Source organism: Tachypleus tridentatus, chromosome 13 (assembly GCF_004210375.1).
Source record: "Tachypleus tridentatus isolate NWPU-2018 chromosome 13, ASM421037v1, whole genome shotgun sequence".
NCBI classification, from domain to species: Eukaryota; Metazoa; Arthropoda; class Merostomata; order Xiphosura; family Limulidae; genus Tachypleus; species Tachypleus tridentatus.
The window spans coordinates 50,949,453-50,974,166 of record NC_134837.1 but is presented as its reverse complement, the minus strand read 5'-3'; the positions used below and the strand labels follow the sequence as shown (position 1 = coordinate 50,974,166).

Sequence of the window (24,714 nt, the reverse complement as noted above, 5' to 3'; positions counted from 1 at the left end):
CCATTCTACAAAGGTACGCCACCTAGTTGTTAATAAAGAATGTAGCAAGTATACAAACAACATATTGAATATATTTCGGTTTTTACTTTATTAGTAATTGTTATACACTCTTATTGTATCAATTTTTCTTTCAATTTAGAGAATATTAATTAATGGTTTTTAAAAATGTACATTTTTAAACCACGACTCACAAACGTTTTTGGATAAATGCAAAATGTACAAATAATTCATTTGTTTGTTTTTGGAATTTCGCTGAAAGCTACACGAGGGTTATCTGCGCAAGCCGTCCCTAATTTAGCAATGTAAGACTAGAGGGAAGGCAGCTAGTCATCACACCCACCACCAACTGTGGGGCTACTTTTTTACAAAATAGTGAGATTGACACTCACATTATAACGTCTCTACGGCTGAAAGAGCGAAAATGTTTGGTGTGACGGGGATCCGAAAGTTCATTTGAATACTGACTCGTTTCCAAGATATTCATCACCAACGAAGCATCATTTTTCCAAAACTATGTGCATGAAAGTAATTTACCTGTGTTCATTTATATAACTTAAAGGTAAAGGTTTAGATTTCACTGTTCATTACCAGATGGTTAGGGCGTTTAACTCATAATCTGAGAGTCGCGGGTTCGCATCCCGGTCGCGCCAAACATGCTCGCCCTTTCAGCCGTGGGGGCGTTATAATGTTACGGTCAATCCCACTATTCGTTGGTAAAAGAGTAGCCCAAGAGTTGGCGGTGGGTGGTGATGACTAGCTGCCTTCCCTCTAGTCTTACATTACTAAATTAGGGAGGGCTAGCACTGATGATGTAGATGCTGAAAAAAAACAAAAAACAAACTAGATTAACAGAAACTGTTTTAGCAAAACAACGAAATCTTTGAACAAAATGTTACAGATGTCTAATCTTTGATTAAAAATATTCTGTAATAATTTCCATTTCATCAAAGCTAACCAAGCAACGGGTGTTAATAACCATTATCACAGTAATTAAATTGATTCTTTTTGTCTCCAAATAATAGATCAGTCCGATACTAATTCACTTTACACAATTATATTGCCGTTCTTGAAATAAATTCAGTTATACCAAATAGTTGTAATTGGATTGCTGATTAACCACAATGTAACGTGTAAAATAACATTTGCGAGTTTTAAGTTATTGAAATTAATTACCTGAACGTACTTAAAAAAAACAAAAAAACAGACACTACAGGGAAACCATCCAGTCAGCAGGGCCCGCTACTGACAGTGTTTTTTATGTGTGTTTGAAAATAATAACTGTATTCACACTCCCACAGTATGGAGCTTGTTTAGTGGAATTTTCAAACTTAGATCTTTCGATTTCACATCTCGTGACACTAACGTTTAGGCCATGACAGACTCACAATGTATTACATAAACTATAAGGATATTTAAAATTATCTTACCGATTTTATGTGTCAGACTTCTGTCAATCAAATTCTTCCGCTTCGTAATATCGGTAACTTTACTTGCTCTGGGTTTCATTATAAGTATCTCTGCTGTTTGAACAAGGGAATACCCACCGTTGTACCACAGGTTTCTTTTTGTATTCAGGAAGGTAACTATATATTCTTGTAGTTGACTGTTTATTGGTACAACAGTGGCTGATTGAGTTGTAGAAATACTAAATTGCAAAATATTTTTCATGTTTTCTACTTCAGTATAGCTGCACTCTAATTCAGAGTGCGTTGTATAGAAAGCTGAAACGTGATGATTTGATTTCTCACAACCGTACGATTCTTCGACTTGATGGATTTCAGCTTTTGTTTCAAATGTAAATGATCTTTCATAAATTGAAGAGACACTGTTACGCCACAAGCTTTTTAAATAAAAGTAGAATTCTGTTGTCATAGTAATACCGAATTGTAATACTGTTACAACAATATCTTACAGTGACGCTTAAACAAACCCTTAACAATGTTGTTTATTTAGTAACGGATAATCGAATGCACATATTTAAAAACTTTAAACAATACTTTCTTCTTGGTGTACGTAGTATCTTCATCTGGGTAGATTTAAGTAAGAATTATATCTTTCACGTGCTACAATATCACAATGATGTAACTGAAATCAACAATATTTAAGTGAGAAGAGCAAAAATAAGAATAAATATAAACACACACTTGCATATTTGTTAATGTAAGGTTTTTGTTTTTTGATAAAGATTGTTTATTTTTTTGAATTTCGCACAAAGCTACTCGAGGGCTGGGTATCTGCGCTAGCCGTCCATAATTTAGTAATGTAAGATTAGAGGGAAGGCAGCTAGTTATCACCACCCACCGCCAACTCTTTTACCAACGAATAGTGGGATTGATCGCACATTATAACGCCCCCACGGCTGAAAGGGCGAGCATGTTTGGCGCGCCGGAGATGCGAACCCGCGACCATCAGATTACGAGTCGCACGCCTTAACACGCTTAGTCTTGCCGGGCCTTTTTGATAAAGAAAATTTTATACGATTTATATTGTTTTGCCAGTTATTTCTACTCTATGAGGGCCCGGCATGGCCAAGCGAGTTAAGGCGTGCGACTCGCATCCCCGTCGCGCCAAACATGCTCGCCCTTTCAGCGTGGGGGCGTTATAATGTGACGGTCAATCCCACTATTCGTTGGCAAAAGAGTAGTCCAAGAGTTGGCGGTGGGTGGTGATGACTAGCTGCCTTCCCTCTAGTCTTACACTGGTAAATTAGGGACGGCTAGTGCAGATAGCCCTCGAGTAGCTTTGCGCGAAATAAGAAAAACAAACAAACAAACAATCTACTCTGAAAAATCAAAGAAGTGATTATGCTTAACCATGTGTTCAACTTATGTGAAAGAGCTTTGAAATGTTCTTTCAGTATTGTTGGAAAACGTCTGTTAGTTTCTCTGACACAAAATGTATTATTCTTTATATCGAATTTGTTAAACCGATCCAGCATTTTTGACGAGCACGCTATATCTGGTGTATTAGATAATCTACGCTTGTCATTAAACTGCATAGATTGGAAAACTCTAGTCATCAGTATTAGTTAGGCCTGTTGTAGTTTATAATACTATATTCTTTATTTAGTCCACCAGAGCTAACAAAAAATATGAAGTGTTTGATAGCATTTCAACCATTTGTTGTCCGTCACATCCATTGCCGACGGCAGATTTCTTGCTAAAAAGAACTTACTTATCAGAGCGGCCCGGCATGACTAGGTGGGTTAAGGCGTTTGACTCGTAATCCGTGGGTTGCGGGTTCGAATCCCGGTCGCACCGAACATGCTCGCCCTTTCAGCCATGGGGGCATTATAATGTGACGGTCAATCCCACTATTCGCTGGTAAAAGAGTTGGCGGTGGGTGGTAATGACTAGCTGCCTTTCCTCTAGTCTTACACTACTAAATTAGGGACGGCTAGCGCAGATATCCCTCGAGTAGCTTTGTGCGAAATACAAAACAAACATACAATTCGATGTCGTTTAGGCATATGAAGATACAGTGAAGGGAAACCTTACAATAACCAAATATTTTCTACATTGGCTAAGAATGTTGAAAACTACCATATCCTTTAAGTTCCATTAATGTAATATTAGATCTTCACGATTCTAATAACACAATATATCGAACCAGCTTTACTGCGTTATTCTTACATTATAGGAGTTGGAAAGTTATACTTCTTATTACAATTCTACCTTTCTCACCTTGGCCCGGCATGGCCAAGTGGATTAAGGCGTTCGATTAATAATCCGATTAATAAATTGTTTTTGAATTTCGCGCAAAGCTACTCGAGGGCTCTCTACGCTAGCCGTCCCTAATTTAGCAGTGTAAGATTAGAGGGAAGGAAACTAATCATCACCTCCCACCGCCAACTCTTGGGCTACTCTTTTACCAACGAATAAGGGGATTGACCGTCACATTATAACGCCCCCACGGCTGAAAAAGCGAGCATGTTTGGTACGACGGGGATGCGAACCCGCGACCCTCAGATTAGGAATTGCACTCCTTAATTCACCTAGCCATGCCGGGCTTCTAGGATTAGTACGCACATCTAACCCTATAACGCTATTACTCTAGTGAAGGGAGAGAGGGGGGGGACATCTACAACCTTCGAGACGATGGAGACGGCTACAGAAACGAAAAGTTGGCGATGATATAACTGACTAGCTGTTTCTTGTCTAGTCTACCCCTGGTAACTCAGCGATAAGTCAGTGAGCTTACAACGCTAACATAGGATTTCGATACCCGCAATAGGCAAAATACGGATAGCTCATTATGTAACTTTGTGCTTTGCAAACTCTCTAGTCTATCAGTTAAAAAACATAAAAGTCTAAGCGCAGATAGCTGTATAGCTTCGCGTAAAAATTATGAAGTGAACAAATACTGCACAATTTTGTAACTCAAGTTTACAGATAGGCGAATAGGAAATTAAGAGTAGTTCGAGTTACCCTTGACTTAAGTTTGTATTGTGTAAGAAACAAAACATGTATTTCATCACAGCAAAAACAACTATTTTCATAATAGCTGGTAATTAACATTAGATAATAATTATAAGAGATCGAGATATCTCCATAGAGTAACAACGAGTGTTAAAAATTTCTAGGTTGAATACATCTTTCTAAACACTGTTAAAATAGTGTTGTAAATTGTTTATTACCAAGATGAAGTTATTTCAATATTGTAGTTTTTGTATTCAGTAGAGTTTATCAGCCAGACTCTAATAGTATTGACTCAAATGCTATTATTAAAATAACATATTTTTATTATATTTGTTGTAGTTTTTGTTCTTAATTAATTTTTTTTACTATTATCATTACAATTTATTTTATCTTTTAGCATAACAATTATAATATTTCTTGCAATGTTTCTTGACCTTATAATATCATTTTTATTTTAACTTATTAGACTTCGAGTTTCTTTTTGTAAAGAAACTTAAGGAGTGTGTTCCTTTTTTTTTCGTTGTGGTTTATTAAACGTCTCACCTTTAGAAGGTTAAGGTAAGAGACGAAAGTTTGTGGATTAATTTAAAAACAAAAAACGTAATGATAGTCCAAATAAATTATTTAGTACAAACACGTTATATAGTGCTGATTATGTTACATTACAACTATTTTGAATATGCAAATCAAGTCATATGACAACCACAACCGAAATAATGTCCTTGTGGAACGGAATGTATCAGGACTACATTTTGACATTGTTTAGTGTTTCATAGGAAGTGTGACCCCAACAAAAACTGATCACTTTGACTCTCTATAACACTCTATGGTATTAATACACTTAGGTAACAAATGTGCTTTCAGATCGTAAGAGATTTAAAATTTCCGATACTCCTTTACTTAAAAGCATTGGAGAAAATAGGAATATGGATCAACCAGGGATTATCCAGAAAAAGACCTGCAACAAGTTGTACTGTAACCATGGTAATCAAAGTGCGATGTCATATAATAGGTAAAATCCATGAACATAAAGGTCAGCGTCAAAAGCCATTCATTTGTATGTAACCTACGCAAGATGAATCTCCGTCCGGGAAAACGATATAAGTGTGAACAAAAGATACTTCTATGACACATCCGTTCAATCGTCACAGATAGCTGTAGAATGAAACCAGTATCATGTTACATGACACATCCGTTCAATCGTCACAGATAGCTGTAGAATGAAACCAGTATCATGTTACATGACACATCCGTTCAATCGTCACAGATAGCTGTAGAATGAAACCAGTATCATGTTACATGACACATCCGTTCAATCGTCACAGATAGCTGTAGAATGAAACCAGTATCATGTTACTACATGTAAAGGTATACCGGTAAAGCCTCTGGTCTTAAAATATATGGATTTCTGTACGATCAGACTATTGAAATGAACGCTAGGTAACCGACATCCTTGCACAGTGGGTGGATTACGGAAAACAAGTATGAAGGGTCTGTGTTTTTTTGATGTGACATTCTTTCGAGGGAGTATTTTACAATACAAACTATGCTGTATGGCTGTTGTCAACCAACACTAGCATCAGATAGGTTGTGATCGTACGTGGCGACATGAATTATAACGATAAATCCTTTTCATATAACATGTCCGTCCTTCTCTATAGCTTTTAACTTATCATATCTGTAACATTCATTCAAGTGTTTTCCTTAAACGTTGTTAATGATGCTTCCACAACAAGAGCCATGCAAGTTTTTTCATTAATGTTCAATTGAACATAATATTTTGCAAACGTTTGGTAGAAGTGCAACATAAGGCTATTGAAAGTTGTTGGTGTTCTAGTTCAATGCTTCACAATGAACTACATTCACTCTCTTCACCACCGGCAAGCGATCCCTGGATTTAGGAGTCAGAAGTCCGTAAACTTACCGCTGACCAAAGCTTAATATCTGTTTTGTTTGCTTTGAATTTCGAGCAAAGCTACACGAGAGATATCTGTATAATTTGCAAAAGATGAAATAATTTATACATTGGGCAAACAGGCCGACGATTCGGTAACTGAGCACGAGAACATATAAATCATATTAAACTGTAGAACCAAGATACACCTATAGGTAAACATTTCACCATCAATAACCACTCAGTTGAGGACTTTTCGATTCTTTGACATATGAGTGCTCCAACAAACACTCACTAAAGAGAACGACTCGAAAGATGATTAATCTGTAAGCTGGGGACGCGACAACCATCTGATTTAAATTAACGCTTTTCTATTTTTCATTCTTTGTTAAAATTTTAATTGCTATAAACGTGTTTTTTTTTTTGTAAGGGTGTTACTACCCATACTAGTCGTTCTGAGATACAAAATTTTCAATGGTTCCCTATTAAAACCATAGGCCCTAGCAGGGGCGTTGCCAAGGGGGTTACCCCTCATGGACCTAAACTTTTTAGACAATTCAGTTGCCTTCTGTGAAGTTTCATAAAGATCCATGATTGCATGGCAGATAATTTCACACACAACAAATGGTCAAATGCAAATTTCTGATTGAACACTCTTTTAATACAACAAGTTTTGTCAGAACTAGAGAAATACAATCGAATATCTATGAAAGGTTCAAAGGCCTGTTCGTTCTTGCCAGGACATAGACAACACAGTTTAGTTTAACTTTAATATCACGGTGAATTCAATCGATCTTCAGTGGTGGTATTTCTCAAATACGTTTTGAGTCTTCTGAGAATTGAAAACGAACGCTCCACCGAGCTCGTTGACACAGGCAGTGTGGCAAATACTTTTAACAATCTAGAAATGACTGAGAACATTTCTGAATTGCACATTGCATATGCATCTATGACATTTTTTGGTCTGTTGTTTGCAAGTGATTTGTACCAAACCCTAAGTTCACCTACTGCAGCTAGTGAAGTGCTGTCAATGTCAGTCTTATATATATTGACCAACTCTTTAATTTGGTCACATTGTTCTGACCGTTCTGTGGTAGATCCTGATGGTAGTAGACACATGAAGTTTGTAAGGAGAGTTTAGTGACTGGACAGACGGTCACATATTTGTGAAAGAAAGTGATCAACAAATGGTACAAATACAACAATACAAAAGTACTCCTCAGAGCTAGTGGTTTGTGGGTTAGCAAGGCACATCTGTCTTTTAGCCTGCCTTGGCATTATAATGTCAATTTGAAGCTCACTACACAGAGTTTGGGCCTCACAGAAAATGTTGTTAAATTCATTCACAGTATTATTTCTAAGTAAACGGATTAAATATTCCACTATTTCTGCATGATGCATCGCAGCACCTAAATCAATGTTCTGTTGCTGCAGTAAGTTGCACAGAGGTAAACTAAAGGAAAACAATTTAGCAATGGTAAGTAGAGTGATGATGAATTCTGGCTGTGTTATAGAACACAACAGTTGATTAGCTAACGCGACAGAATCTCTGTCTTGCCAACCTGATATGGTCTCAAGGGCATCTGCAACTGCATGGATTAATTCTAGAAAGACAATGACTGAGTCATGCCTCTCAACCCACCGGGTGGGGCAGAGACCTTTCAAACTTTTTTTTTTTTTCAATTCAGTTGCTTTATTCTCCACATAAAGAGCCAAAACGTGCTTTCGTTTGGGTGTATTAAGAAAGTTTTCAGTGCTAGAAATTACTTCCATGCAATTTCGCACAGGAACTTCTTCACAAACATCAGAAGTTTAGGGAATGGGCACTGCAGTGTACATAGGGTGCAAGTTGGAATTTATCAGTTATGTGTCTCTGGACACCATTGAATTTCCCACTCATAGAGGCAGCACCGTCGTAACCTTGTCCTCGCAGGTAAGTCATGTCAATACCATATTTTGTCAAATTGGTTATGTTAACATCAGCCAAGTTTCTGCCTGTCACATCATAAACAGGTATAAATTGCAAAAAATCTTCCTTCATTGCAACAGAGTTGTCATTGGCATGCAAATATCTAACACACAGTGAAAACTGTTCAATGCCTGAAATATCTGTTGTTTCATCAGCTAATATTGAGAAACACTTTGCAGCATTAACCCTGTTGACCAAAGCATCAAGAACATGAGTATTACAGGCTTTGATGATTTCATTTTGAATTTGACAACTCAGATACGTAGCATTCCTCTTTGTACTCTTAAGGCTTGCTGAAAGCTTGATATCACCCTTTGCCTTGCAGCGCAAAATTGTTCGAAAATTCCCGTCATTATTGATGGGCTCCTCATCAGTTTCACCAACAAAAAAAAAAGAACCAGAATCATATTTTCTCCTCAAAGCTAAACCTTGTCTCCCACACAGCAATACAGTATCAATAATAGGCATTATATATTGCCGATTGTGTTCAATTTCTTGCTTGTAAGTTGCACCAAGCTGCAAGTGCACAGATGAACTTGTGTTTACGACCTGTAGAAAATTGTTCGCTTTTATTTGCTGTCTTGGTGGTGTTGTTTCAATTCATGTGCCTTGAAGTCAACAGCCTTCTTCCAGTTTGTGTATGGAAATTTCACTAGTTGCCCCAAATCCTAACTTCCAACACCAGCACCATCAGGAGCAAAAGGACAGCAGTACTTGCAGAATGCACCCTTTGCATGTTGACTGTAGAGTAGCCATCTCCACTGTGAAAGCCAACGATGTTGAAAACGCAGCTTTCTTGGACCACACTGGGGGAAAATATAATCACTCCCTGGCTTCCAAGCATTCTCAAGGAGGCATATTTTGGTTTCAGCGTTTATCTAAAAGAGACAGAAAGACATAGTTCTAATTAAGTTACTTTGCAAAAAGGAAAGTTTGTTATGAGAGTACAATAACTTCGAAGAGAAAGGCTTAGAATTGTACTTTACAGAGCAAGCCTAACATCCTGTGGCTGTTGGCCTACAATCACTAGCAGCAATGAATATTCAGTCTAAAACTCATCAGAGTGTTTGCATGATTTTCAATACAAAATTAATATAATGAGGAGTCGACTTACCTGTTTACCAATGCTGACATCATCTCAGATATGTAATTTCCAATGTACCAGACTGAACCTGAAATGGTAGTGGTAGCACTGGTAGAAGGCCACGGTGATGACTCTGACCATTCTGATTCAACCTGATTGGCTGCAGCAGATTGATCAGGTTCAGCCTCATGAATGGGTTTAAAGAATCCATGCAGTGTCCTTTGCTTTTTCAGGCTTGACATAGTGAATGATTGTATATTGCAACTTCTGTTTGTCAACGTCACATTCACAGTACCATTGGCGCCATCTATAGTGAAGCATTCACTATAGATGGCGCCAATGGTACAAGGTTAGTGCCATGGTGCTGCCAGCCTGTCACGGTGCCACCCACTGTTTATTTGTGAAGTTAATTCTTGAAATCCAGGGAATCTGAATATACACTGTCAATGATATTTGAATACAGATTATAGACACTATACATATATTTTGCACTCTCCTGAGTGACTCTATATTTTATATATTGATGACAGGACTGTAAGCCTACTTTGCTGGGCCTGATAGCTTTAAGTTATATATTATATATATAGGCCTATATGTTTATGTATGATTAAAAAATAAGACAAACACCTCAGTGTGCCATTCTGATATCTGTCAAAAAGGTGGTCTCAAAATGCATAATTCAGGATTTCTTTTATGTTTTTATTAAAACAATTTCCCGCGGGTCATGCCTCCGCACATCCCTAGCATGGCTTCGCGCCTGCGGCGCTTGCATCAAGCACTCAAACTAAACCCCCTCTAATGGTCATTTCTGACTACGCTCCCTGGGCCCTAGGGCTGAGCCCCCTTTAGCTCCTACCTAAACACGCCACTGCTTTTCATGACTTCTAACGTTTATGTAATAGATGTAATTTTGCCTATGAATTACACCGTCAACATTCCAAATACTACGCACGCAAGTTCTTTGAATTCTGTGCATGCGCCATTATTGTAAACTGTACGATCTGACGAAGAGTGCTAGCTCAAAACGTCATCCTTCTTTCAATAACAATACATATATATAATTGGCGACTTTTCAACCTGTTACTTTATTTTAATATATTTTTGTCAGTTATGCAGTTTTAATTATATTTGTCTTGCAAAGGGATCGCACCAATAGATAAGTCTATTCGTAGTCCTCACAATCGTTTACAACAGAATTAAACTTTCTCTAACAATTTAGGCTACTTAAACGTCTTGATCTAAGTTGTGATCTTAGACTTCGAATCTTTGGATGTATTTATTATGGTGTGCTTGCTTAGCATTCTTGCTTTGTTCTTTTTCCGACTGTTCGAAAAGGTGTTCTCTGTTTTATTAGTAAAAGTGTTAATACCCACACCAGCTGCCCTGAGATACAAATTGTTATTATATCCATGATGGAAGTTGTGAAAGCGGTTAATGTATTGTTTGTTTGTTTGTTTTTAAATTTCGCGCAAAGCTACAAGAGGTCTAACTGCGTTAGCCGTCCCTAAATAGCACTGTAAGACTAGAGGGAAAGCAGCTAGTCATCACCACCTACCGCCAACTCTTGGGCTACTCTTTTATCAACGAGTAGTTGGATTGGTTGTCACTATATAACGCCCACATGACTGAAAGGGCGAGCCTTTTTAGTGTGACAAGAATTCGAACATGCGACCTTCAGATTACGAGTCAAGTGTCTCGTGGCCATACCGATTGTTGAAAGTTGAACGTTTTTCTGTAAAACTGAATATGTTTTTTGTTTTTTGTCCTCTTTTGTAAAAACTGTGTTTGCTGACCTATCATTTGCTTCTTCCCTCTGGTTGGTGTTTATGTTTGCTTTTAATAAACAGTGTTTCACACATGTATAGTTAAACCTATACATGTAAAAGGACAGTCGCAACAACAACTTCATTTTAGTTAAACTGAACGACAAACTACATTTTGTTTGTTAGAAAAAAACATAATAAAATGTCAGCTAACTTTGAGGTAATTCAATGAACATAAAGCTACCAGATGTTGTTCTCATTAATGCTGAGTCTAACACAAAAGCTATCTCTGATTGAATAGTGAGTGTGTTTTTTATAACAAAGCCACATCGGGCTATCTGCTGAGCCCACCGAGGGGAATTGAATCCCTGATTTTAGTGTTGTAAATCAGTAGACATACCGCTGTACTAGCGGGAGGCCTTGAATGGTGAGACTTGGCAGTCACTGTTAACACGCATTCACAGCCACAAAATGCAGAACATGTTCTACAACCAAGGAACGGCGAACATAAATTAATACTCGCTAAAACAAGTTTAAAACACAACATCTTGTCTTACAGCATACACAAATATTATACATTATATAGATAAGGAACTAAAACCTTCCATTTCAGCCTCCCAGCGTTTAAAGTATTTTCTAATAAAAATAATCTTTGTTACAAACTTTAAATGTAAATAATCTGTAAATGTAGTTTTAAAAATTAAACTTTTATTCAAACTTAAAGTTTTCTCAACTATATATGATTTTAAATATACGTATTTAAATTGTTTAACATTTTTCTCCCATTACCCCTTTAATAATATCGTAGTTATACTAATGCTATGACCAAAATCTTGCTGTAGCTACGACAGTAGAAATCAGTATGAGTAGGCCTAACCGCTGCGAATGAATGTAGCTTGTTTATTGTTTTAACATTTTCGTTTGTGGAATATTCAGTATGCAGAATGATGTTGTGAGATATTTTGTTTATATTTCCTAGAGTAATAGTGTTTTGAACGTCTTAAACCGGTCCAAAATTAAGAGAGCAAGGGATAAAGGGAAGGACATGTTAACTTAACCTTTCACCTGCTAGTCTTGCTCACACTCTCAGTCGAGCCCGTTACAATTACTAATAAAATTGTCTTCAAGTCAAAGCGAAACCGTACAGAGCATGTCAGTGTTAAGTGTAAAAACAAAATGGTAGATTGTTCAGTCGATTCCCTAAAAAAGTTGTCAAAAATTGGTTGTGTGTGCATAATTTAAAAAAAAATGTAGTGAGAAAGAAAGAGACAGGTCAAAATATTTTCCAACTAATCCAGAAATATCACAGATGGGCACACGTGTAAAATATGATAAATACTGAAATATTGAAAACTGGCCTGGTTGTTTCGGAGTTTGATAGTGTTCATAACACACTTTGAAGCTATGTTTAAAGTATCCTCAAGGTGAGTTGAACAGTGCTACAAGTCACACTTCAGCTGACCAATGAAATGAGCGAAACGATTATTCATTACCTGGCTGTATTTATATTACCTTTTGATCATTTGATCACATTACCGTGAAACTTACATATTTTTATTCTCTAAATGGTTACTTTCAACTGTATACTTCTTTTAATGTTCACCTATGAACGTATAAATCTCAATCCAGATTGTAATGTTATAAAACATCTTATTCATTTGAAGTCAATTTATGAATTGAAAATATGGTTATTCTAAAAGTTGTGCTAATGACGTCTATTCATTGATCACAGCTCTAGCATAAAAAAGAAACTAATCAGAAGAACAGGTCAAAATTTAAGCGCGAAAATTCTCTTCTTAACTTATATGCGGAGTAGTCTGTGTTACTTTTACTGTAATTCACTTTGTGATGTAGCTTTTTATTTTATTTTCGTGTTACTTTTATGGGTGTTTTTTTTATTTCACGCAAAGCTACCGGAGGGCTATCTGCGCTAGCCGTCCGTAATTTAGCATTGTAAGACTAGAAGGAAGGCAGCTAGTCATCACCACCCACCGCCAACTCTTGGGTTGCTCTTTTACCAACGAATAGTGGGATTGATCGTCATATTATAACACCCTCACGGCTGAAAGGGGCGAGCATGTTTGGTGTAACGGGAATTCGAACCCACGACCCTCAGCTTACGAGTCGAGCACCTTAACCGCCGGGCCCTACTTTTATGGTTTATGTATATTTTTCTTTCTTTTATTTAGTTCCGTTATATTTGCATTTACTTTAAAAACACTGCCTTGCCTGCCTCCGAAAATATAACATGTATTAAATGAATCATTGTTATGTTGAAAAACCAACTCAAGATTCACCTAGTAGTGAAAGATGAATAATATGTTCATGTACAATTATACAAAATTAATTGTAAGTTGTAAGTTATGTGTTACCTACTCTTGTGACCTGGCAAAGAAATAAAATGCTTGTGATCTAGAGTTGAACGAGAGAAGTTAGATAAGAAATTCGTAAAATATAATTAATAAAGGAAAGGGCTTTTTGCAGATCCTCATAATACTTATGGGTAGTGATTAATATTGCTTTTCTCGTATTAATTTACGAATTTCCTTATTATTTTGTGTGATCTGATATTTACAGTCTTGTTATCTCTTCTTTGATCGTTTGAATTTTGCGCAAAGATACACAGGGAATATCTGCCGTAACCGTCCTTAATTTAACAGTAAATGCAGCTATTTATCATCCAGCCACCACTACCTTGTTTACCAATAAATAACGGGAGTCACTATCACGTTATAACATGGTTGATTGATACGTTAAAATAACAATAAATAAATAAACTAGGTTGATAAAATAACGCTCGACTTAACTTGCTGTGGCATTTCTCAAAATTATATTTAGACGAAATGACTAAAAAAATATATAACTAAAAGTGACTCAAACTTATAAGTGTCACATCCTGTTTTTAGTAAGAGTTTTAGATACTGGAGTGACATAATTGAGATGTTTTAATGAATAAGCTAATTTGAAAATACCAGTACGAAAATGTTTCAGTTTGAAGTAATTTGTAGTATCTGAAATAAAACCTAAGTGATTTTATTACAGAGAAGTACACTTGAAAGTGAGAAAAACGGTTTAGATGCATTATCTCATATTGATGCATTCTTTAATCTTGAGGGTACCCAATTGATAATAAATTATTTCTTGACATTTTCTAACTGTATAAATTTAAAACATAATTTTTTTCTAGTCTGAACTGTTTCCATTAATACAAGTGTTATTTTAACTCTTTGGTGTGATCCATATTGTCCGACATGGCCAGGTAGTTAAAGCACTCCACTCGTAATCCCACAGTTGCGGGTTCGAATACCCGCCACACCAAACATGCTAGCCCTTTCAGCCGTGGAGGCGTTATAATGTACGCCCAATCCCACTATTTGTTGGTAAAAGAGTAGCCCAAGATTTGGCGGTGGATGGTGATGACTAGCTGCCTTCCCTCTAGTCTTACATTGCTAAATTAGGGACGGCTAGCGTAGGTAGCCCTCGAGTAGCTTTGCGCGAAATTCAAAACAAACTCTCTAGTCTTAAATTGCTAAATTAGGGACGGCTAGCACAGATAACCCTCGTATAGCTTTGTTCGAATATTTAAAATAAACAAACAAAACATTTAAAAATTAATAAAACACTGAAAATTCACCTTCTAAAATTAGAATAAATACACATTTTATTTCAAGCTTAAATAATAGAATGATATTGAACAAACAACTAAATTGCCCTTAAAGTGTTAGATTCTGTAAGATACATATACTTATTATGGGTAACAATTAGATAAACTTGTTATTTTACTAAATGTTACTGGCGCAGATAGCCCTCGTGTAGCTTTGCGCGAAATTCAAAACAAACCAAACCAAACCAACCTGATCTATATAATTAACGTACGTTTCATCCAAAAGTTTTTATTAGTATATATCAAAAAATAAATAAAATGCGGACACAAGAAAGTAGGATTTGAACTTATTAATAAATCTTCAATCATTGTTTAAGTTTCAGAAATATGTGTACTTTAGAGCATATATGAAGGAAATAGTAGAAATACAAATAATATATTAGTCAGCGGTAAAAATCGCCAATCGTTGGATGTTTTGAAATGTTTTTGTTTTCCTTATTTATTTGGTTTTTAACTGAGTCAACAGATGGCACAGCAAACTAATGAGCGCATGCTCTAACTGTGAAGAACTTAACTGTATAAGTTTCTTTAAATAACTTTGAAAAAAGATGTAATTATTGTGCTTCTAAACTATCGTAATTAAATAAAATTTAAGTTACCGTAAGATCTCTTGTTCTGATTTAAGAATAATTCCCACAACTTGGAGCAATTTTCCCTACAAATGTATATAAGACTCTGTGAGAAACTGTAGGTAATTTCTTGTGTGTGGGGTAGATTTGCGCCCTCATCTGAATTCGCAGCAAAGCTTGTTGGGATTTATTTACTTTTTATTGTCTTGCAGTTAATATATTCATGAAATGGGTAAATTTTCTAGTCGGAGTAAGGTGAAATGCGAATTTTATGGTGTTCTAAGATTAAAGTATTCAATATGTATTGTTTCATAACATAAAATATTTGAAAGGTAATTGCTTCCGTGAGTGAATATTGAAGTTTCTAAATGAATTAATCGTATATTATTTTAAGTCATTAATTTCGTAAAGGTAAGTGTAAGATTTACGTTTCACTGTTACAGTAATTCTGGCGCTGTTTGTAGTGTTACTTAAGTTACGGTGATAGGGTTACCTGGCGTTTGTTTGTCCTATTGTCTAATTTTGAATTGTCCACGAATGTTTACTGTCTAAACAACGAGGCCTGTTTCTGGAGCACAGTTTCATTGTACAATGTTGGTAATGCCCTGTTTATCTCGTTCTGTATTTATGTTGTTGTTGTTTTTATAACGCTTCCAGCTGGTTTAAACGTTATTATTATCATCAGGAAAGTTAGTAACAATTTTGTAATATAAGATTACCAATTAAAATTTATGATAATTTTAACGTTACAGATTTAATATTAAACAGTATACTCAGTGACAGTGAAAATGATATTGTGATTCTTAGGTGATTTAACATTAAAGCATATAATCGGCAAATTAAAATTGAGAGGCTTACGTTTATGATTTATAGTTATTCTTAAATTTTAATTTTAGGCCTATCGTCTTGAACTTGCCATGTCTAATACCGATTATCTTGTGCGTATAAAAGAAGAGCCAAGTACTTCGAGGTCATCTGTATGTTTTGTGTGTGGTAAAGATGGAGTTGAGCATAGTCTTTATTCTAAACCAAGACAACAAGGACCTTTTTTCCCATTTCTTGAACACCATCCCCCTCCTCAAGGAGCCAGTCCAGTTGGACCTGATGGTATTGTGTCTGCTTGTTTGTTGTGTTATTCTTTTTTGACACAGCAGTGGGAAGCCTATGAAACAAATAGAATTTCAAATAGTAGAAGAATGTATTGGCTTAAAAGATTTGATAATGAACCATTTGCTGGTTTGGAACAAGACAAGCATGTAGAATATGCTGTAAACATTTTTGACCTTGGCTCAAAAACCCCACCCACAAATAGTTTGAAACTTGATCTTGCAGAACAGTTACCCAATATTATGTCTAATGTGACAGACAGTGTAACTGACAATAAAGTAAAAAGATCTGAAATAGATCATGGAATTATCTCGGAAGATAACAAAGCACTTGATCTCAGTGTCTCGGTTCAATCTTCCAGAAACTCTGAAGTCAGACTGTCAGCAGAAAATAGTAATGTTAATGTGTGTTTTGTCTGTGGAGATTGTTGTTCTAAGGGTAGTTTAATTGACATTTTTACTAAACCTATTTCAAATTGCCCATTTTTTCCTAGCTTAGCACAGCATAGAGCACCCTTGGGTGCAAAACCAGTAGATTCATCAGGAAAAATTGAAGTATGTAAAGTTTGTCACCAACACTTACTTCAACAGTGGGACTTGTATCAACGTTATAATGTTAATCATACTGAACAAAATCTCAAAGTAAAGGAAGCTACATTTTCTGGTAGTCGTGCTGTTTTACAGAAACCTGTTACTTCAAGAGATTCCTCTAATTCTTCTATGGACCAGCAAGAATTTACTTGCTTTCTTTGTGGTTTTCGTAATATATCAGAAGAGATTCAAGTTGTATTCTCATGTCCAACCAATAACAAAGAACCATATTTCACATTTCTTAGGAAGATCAGACCCGCTCTTGGTGCTTCTCCATTATCAAGTGATGGAGCAGCTCTTATTTGTTCCTGTTGTTACAGAAAGCTGTACTGTCAGTTTCAAGGCTATGAAAGGTCCAGAGTTCCAGAAGAGAAACGACTGTACAAGATTACGAGTGATGCTCCAGTCGAGTTGACTAGTGTTTTAAAACTTCATTTAACAGGAGCTTTTAAATCTGTTTCTATACCTTCTGTCTCAGGTTGTTATTTATGTGGAAAATCTATGCAAGCAGATAAACTAATATTTCTGAACACTAATCCTCAAAATGGAGCAATGTTTTTTTCATTTATTAAAGATTTGCCCAGACCAATTACAGCAAAACCTCTTGACTATGAAGGGAGAATTCTTGTGTGTGTTGAATGCCAAACTTTAATGAAAACCCAGTGGGAAACATTTGAAGCTGTTAGAATGCCAAATGAAAAAAGACAGTATAAAATACCTTTTACGAAAGCTGTAAAACTTGAAAGTTCATTAACATCATGTGGTTCACTTCATGATGCTTCACCACAGGTCTCTGTTCCCCAACTTCAGATTTCTCACTTGGATAAGCATGCCTGCAATAGAAATGCAAATGCAACCCAAAATGAAGTGTTGCTAACTACATTTAATCCTGTATCCACAACTCGCACACTACCACAGTTAACATATCAAGATGCAGGTTTTGGACCAAGTACCAGCTCTTTCATAAATAAGTCAAAATACAAGTTAGAGGATGCAGCAACATCAGATAAAACTCAACTGAGCAGAAGAATTGCTGACCCTTTAGAAGGTGGTTTTACTAAACATCCCCTTCACTTTGCTGCAGTGTGTTTTGTATGTGGAGAATATTCTTCAGCAACTCAAACCTATTCATTATGGGCACATCCAAATCAAGAAGAAACAGCTTTCTTCCCGTTTCTGTTCAAGCATATGCCTCCTAATGGAAGTGAGCCTCTTAAAGAAGATAGCAGCTGTTTTGTGTGTACTTTTTGTTACCACTCGTTGACAGCTCAGTGGATTGCTTATGAAACTTCACCTTATCCTGAAGATAGCAACCCCTGGCAACGTCAGTACAATACTTACCATTACGTGTGTTTTATATGTGGAATCACAACTTACAGGAAGCGCACACGCTCCATATCTGTGGAAGATTTCCCTTTTCTCATCGAGCATCCCAGACCAGCTGGTTCTCTAGCAATAAATAGAGGGGAGAGTGTTATCACCTGTCTGACATGCTTTGAGTCTTTAATGTTCCAGTGGAAAGACTTTGAACGCATGAAGGTCCCTGTTGAGCTTCGGAAGTATAATTGGATTGTTCTTCCTCCACCACCCGATGATGATATCTTCCAAGCTAGTCAAGAGACAGTAAGTTTTTCTGTATTAAAGATTAGAATATAATGTAGATTTAAATGTTTTTACCAGACTGATTTTGGTGTAGATGTGGATGACCATAGTTGAATAGCCTTTTGTTAATATTAGTAAGAATAAGTTAGTGGAATGTTGTTTGGTTCATTGATGATATCCAGCAGTCACCAAAGCAACAAAATTTTTTTTTAGAAGCAAGGTTTAACTAGAAAAGGCTGGAATAAAGTAGAAATGCTTCTTCAACAGTGCTTGCCTGCTGATTTGAAGATAATCTTTTTGAACTATCATCGTATGTCATCACAGTGCTTGACCTAGGCTAGTAAGTTCAAAATGTTTTCTATAACTTAACAGGCAAATACAGCTCATAAATATGATAAATCCAGCCAACTGAAATATCAAATGTCATGTTGATAATTAAGTTCCAATCAGAGAAAGTTACTGACTTTGAGCTAAACAAAAAGTTATCCTGGTAAGGATATAGCTTAAATGCTTAAAACAACCAAAACTAATTGCACATACCTGCTATTAAGCAAACCATTTCCAAATTTATTACTCTAACATAAAAAAGTCATTTTTGCAGCATGATCTGCTGCTAGGCTCTCATAGCTTGAACCTATTACTATGTAAATTAAAGCTTATACTTCCAGCCATTTCATTCCATCTTTAAACAGATTACCATAACATCATTAAATCTATAATAATTTTAATTACATAAATCATGCTCTACATATATCTAATCCTCCTATGTTCTTGTGGAAACAAGTCCACAATTTGGAGTCTCTCTTTTTGATAGGTTTTTCCTCCCTTTTCTTAGAAGACCAAAGTTTTAAGTGAAGTGTCAACAGAGCTTTAACCATTTTGCTGTTAAATTTATAACTACTGCTCATTTTGTTTGTTTTTATGACACTTCACAAGGAAATTACAGAGATTTGGATCTTGTATCACTCGGTGCCTAGGACACCAAATTTTACCATTATGGCTTTTTTTATTTTTTTATATTGTGTATTCTGCTGCTGAAAATTAGATTTGTAGGAAGATGTGCAAATTCTTGGAAATTCAGAACTGCAGGTATTTGGCATGTACCAGTCAATGAAAAATGTGCATCAGATCAAAACTATATATATTTAATTCACAAATCTTTAGTAATTCTCATGGAAACAAACATTTAAATTAATGCAAAACTATTATTACTTTTATCTACAGTTTGATTTTAAACTCTAGAAAGGATATACAAGTTGATAAGAAATACAAAAGTTTTAAATTGTTAAATATGTATGTTAAATGCCACTTTAGTTACATGGCAGAAATAAGGTAAACCATGATTTCTTTTATTAGTTTATTAGGTTCACATGAAAAACTTGGATGCAAAATATGGTATCATCTATTACCCAAAAACATATATCTGCCAACAGAATTTTAATAATTGTACTTGCTGTTAAAAATTACATTCTAGTTGTTTTGTGGAATGCAGAATGAATGTGTAGATTTTTTATTTTGGTCTTTGGGCAAGGTGTTTTTGTTTTTTATTCAAATTATAAACTCCTTCATTAAGGCATATCTCTAGAAATCATATCTGGCATTAGCACACAGGTAAGAAACTTATCTTTGGAAGAATAAAGCTAAATATTTTAGGGTGATTAAATTGTTTGTGTATATGTACAGTACTCTACAATTTGTAAATTATGTTTACATGCATACTACAATATAAGATAATATAATAGTATGAATACATGGGCATTGTTATTATTACTGATTAAAATTTTTACAAGGACAGTATCTTTTATTTTTATTGTAATTATCCAGAACAAGTATCATTTATATATTGGAAACACCAAAAAGCAGTACATAATTGTGGTAATTTTCAAAAACTAACTTTTTCCTCTTGTAATTATCAAAAATCCAGTACCTTTCTTTCTGTTTGAGATATCAAAAACTAGTGCATAACCTTCTGTTGGAACTGTCAAGATCCTTTCTTTCTTTTGGAGTTATTTGAAAGTGGTGAAAGGCATTTTCTCATGAGTAAGCCTGATCAGAAACCCTCAAATCATATTAAAACTCTGATGTTCTATCTACAGAGCTATACATACAGGAGTTTTTTTAGCCCAAGCTGACAACTCTATACCTTACTTATTATACCATATTTAAATACTAATGTAAAGCTACTTTGTGTTCAATAATCATGATAAATTAATTACCACTCTACTTCCCTTTTCATGATATATCAAAAAAGGAAGATATCTTCATGTTTGGAGGTGACATTTGTTCTCTTTGCAACATTTTAAATTACCAAGTATTTTTTGTGTACAGATGTATAGATTTTAAATGCTCTAAGTAAGACTATGTGTATGTGGGGATTGATTTGGTTTAGGGTGGTTATATTTAAAACACTAACCATCTTTGTGGACACATTCTTTTTTTTTTTCCTGTTTAATTTATTTCTATTAATGTTAAGCTGTACAGAAAAGTTTACAGTGGCAGCCTGGTGACTATATAATTGTTGCAATATATTATGTGGAGATGTTTTATTTCTTTAACATTCCTGTGTTAATACAAATTATAACTCAACATTTTTAATAAGCAGTCTTTGAACAGTGCAGTTGGCTAGTGGAATGTCTCTTCTGCTGGTAGATTTCTCTAGCACTAGCTCAACTAACCACTTCCTGGAAAAGTTAAAATAAACCCCTGCTTAAAAGTTAAAAATTTAAAGAAAACAAGAAAGAGTATAGTCAAGACAGATGTTTTTTGTTCTGTTAAAAAGACAATTGGTTTATGTAATGAGTTGCTATCAGTAGTAGTATTGGTTAGCACTTTACATATACATACATATAATTTAAGGGCAACATATGACTTGTTGGTTCATCTAGGCCATCAGATCTGCTAAACTCTAAGGTAAAAGTAAAACACTCAAAGCTAGTCTTTATCACTTTTCAAACCTTCCCTTAAACACATGTAAATTAACTGCATTTACATCTGAAGGCAACTCCCTTTTAAAAGCCAACAACCCTGTTAGAAAAATAAAACTGTATTAGCTGAACATCACTCCTATTTTGCCAAAATATGTTTTATATTCCCTGGTCTCTTTAATTATCAAATATGGAAAAAGATGATGCATCAACATTTAATTCTGTTTACAATCTTGAACACTCGAATTAGATCTCCTCTAAATTGTCTTTCCTCAAAAGAAAATTTCAATGATTTTAACCTGTTCTTATAGGACAACAGTTTCATCCAAGGTATCATCATACTAGTCCTTCTTTGAACCTTTTCCAGTAATTCAGTGTCCTCTCTATATTAAGGAACTTTAAACTAAACATTACTCCAGATGTGATCTCACTTATGCACCTGCACAATGGCATTATAACCTCTTTTGGCATGTATTCAATATTTCTGTAGGTAAAGCATGATATCCTATTTTCCCTATCACTAGTGACAGTATACTACTTGGATTGCTTGAGAGACTGGTTAATCTAAACATCAAAATCTTTTTCTGCTGCAACACAGTTGAGGCTATTCCCATCAAAATTATATACACTGATAATTCAGATTGTCAAAGCCCAAATACATTACCTTGCATTTATTATAATTAAAAGCCACCTGCCATCTATTCACTCAACTTATCAAATAAGCCAAATCATTTTCTAAAGCAACAGCAGTATTCTTGTTATAGCCAGTAGCACACCTTATTGAAGCTAAACACCACTTTGACCAGTATTCTTCTTATAACCAGTAGCACACCTTATTGAAGCTGAACACCACTTTGACAAGTATTCTTCTTATAGCCAGTAGCACACTTTATTGAAGCTAAACACCACTTTGACCAGTATTTTTCTTATAGCCAGTAGCACACCTTATTGAAGCTAAACACCACTTTGACCAATATTCTTCTTATAACCAGTAGCACACCTTATTGAAGCTAAACACCACTTTGACCATTATTCTTCTTATAGCCAGTAGCACACCTTATTGAAGCTAAACACCACTTTGACCAGTATTCTTCTTATAGCCAGTAGCACACCTTATTGAAGCTAAACACCACTTTGACCAGTATTCTTCTTATAGCCAGTAGCACACCTTATTGAAGCTAAACACCACTTTGACCAGTATTCTTCTTATAGACAGTAGCACACTTATTGATTGAAGCTAAACACCACTTTGACCAGTATTCTTCTTATAACCAGTAGCACACCTTATTGAAGCTAAACACCACTTTGACAAGTATTCTTCTTATAGACAGTAGCACACCTTATTGAAGCTAAACACCACTTTGACAAGTATTCTTCTTATAACCAGTAGCACACCTTATTGAAGCTAAACACCACTTTGACAAGTATTCTTCTTATAGCCAGTAGCACACTTTATTGAAGCTAAACACCACTTTGACCAATATTCTTCTTATAGCCAGTAGCACACCTTATTGAAGCTAAACACCACTTTGACCAGTATTCTTCTTATAGCCAGTAGCACACCTTATTGAAGCTAAACACCACTTTGACCAGTATTCTTCTTATAGCCAGTAGCACACCTTATTGAAGCTAAACACCACTTTGACCAATATTCTTCTTATAACCAGTAGCACACCTTATTGAAGCTAAACACCACTTTGACCAATATTCTTCTTATAGCCAGTAGCACACCTTATTGAAGCTAAACACCACTTTGACCAGTATTTTTCTTATAGCCAGTAGCACACCTTATTGAAGCTAAACACCACTTTGACCAATATTCTTCTTATAACCAGTAGCACACCTTATTGAAGCTAAACACCACTTTGATCAGGGAAAAAAAATAGCAAATTCTTGCATATCTGTGAAAAAGATTTAAAAAATATTAATAGCCTGGAAGTTTTAGAAATATATAGAAGTATCAAAAACAAATCCAGAAAAAGTTATAAATGACCAAACCAACTTAAGCTCCTCACCACTTGTCTCAAGGTGAATTTGAAGGCTATTTCCTGTTCTTTGGTTAAAATATATAAACCTGTTTACAAACCTTTTCAGTCTGAACCTGATGGTGAAACCATGGTCATTAATGAATAGAGTATTTGTGAAACATAGTTTTTTTTTTTCTCCTCAGTTCTTTAAGGCAGGGGGGCCCAGCATGCCAGCTGGTTAAAGCACTTGACTCGTAATCTGAGGGTCGTGGGTTTGAATCCACATCACACCAAACATGCTCGCCCTTTCAGCCATGGGGCATTATAAGTAACAGTTAATCTCACTATTTGTTGATAAAAGAGTAGTCTAAGAATTGGCAGTGTGTGGTGATGACTAGTTGCCTTTCCTCTAGTCTTATACTGCTAAATTAGGGATGGGTAGCACAAATAGCCCTTGTGTAGCTTTGTGTGAAATTCAAACAAACCTTTAAGGCCGTATATTCCCTTAATAAACCATGCTGATTTTCTTCAACAAAATTGTAAGCTCTATTAAATGACTCTGCAAGTAATCTCTTATCAAATTTGAAACAAATGTTCCTACTACTGATATAAGAATAATAGGTCTTTAATTACAGGGACAGTTTTCACTTCCTTTGAAAAGAGGAGTAATATTAGCTAACTTCTAATCTTTTGACACCTGCCTACTTTATGAGGAGTTAGAAAATAAAATAGTTCCACATGGTTTGCATAACCAATCCTTAAGCTCCTTCAACACCCTTGGGCAAATATTATTTGGCTCAGGTGATTTATTCTTTAAACTTCTCAATTTGTTGTGTTTTGTTTTTCACAACCTCAGAATTAATGTGATCATCTTGTTCATTTTTGTTTTCATCTAAAAGTTGTTCAGGATAAGGAACACTGCTTAAATCTTCATCAATGAAATTTGAAGAAAAAATAGAATCCAGGAACATAGCCATCCCATAACCATTGTTATCGTTTTGGTATTAGCCCTCATGGGTCCTATTCTTATTTTGACATTTTGTTTATCTTTAAGGTATTTAAAGAAATCTATGCTATTAATTTTCAAGTTTTCACCCAACCTTTTTTTCCATAGTTATTTTCATAATTTTCCATTTGACAACAATTCTCTTGATCTTTTTTTT

General features: G+C 35.4%; 1 protein-coding gene across 8 annotated transcripts in view; it reads left to right on the top strand.

Annotated features, from left to right (window-relative positions):
• Window positions 1-15,265: 15,265 nt before the first annotated feature.
• The window catches only part of LOC143240712 (uncharacterized), a 98,813-nt gene continuing 89,364 nt past the window's right edge, over window positions 15,266-24,714 (top strand). For 2 of the 8 annotated variants that reach the window (XM_076483620.1, XM_076483613.1), the window contains exons 1-2: window positions 15,521-15,616; window positions 16,258-18,681. In XM_076483620.1, coding sequence (XP_076339735.1) covers window positions 15,590-15,616; window positions 16,258-18,681 — 2,451 coding nt within the window. In that variant the 5' untranslated portion in view covers window positions 15,521-15,589. The other 6 variants (XM_076483618.1, XM_076483619.1, XM_076483616.1 and 3 more) reach the window with 6 other exon arrangements.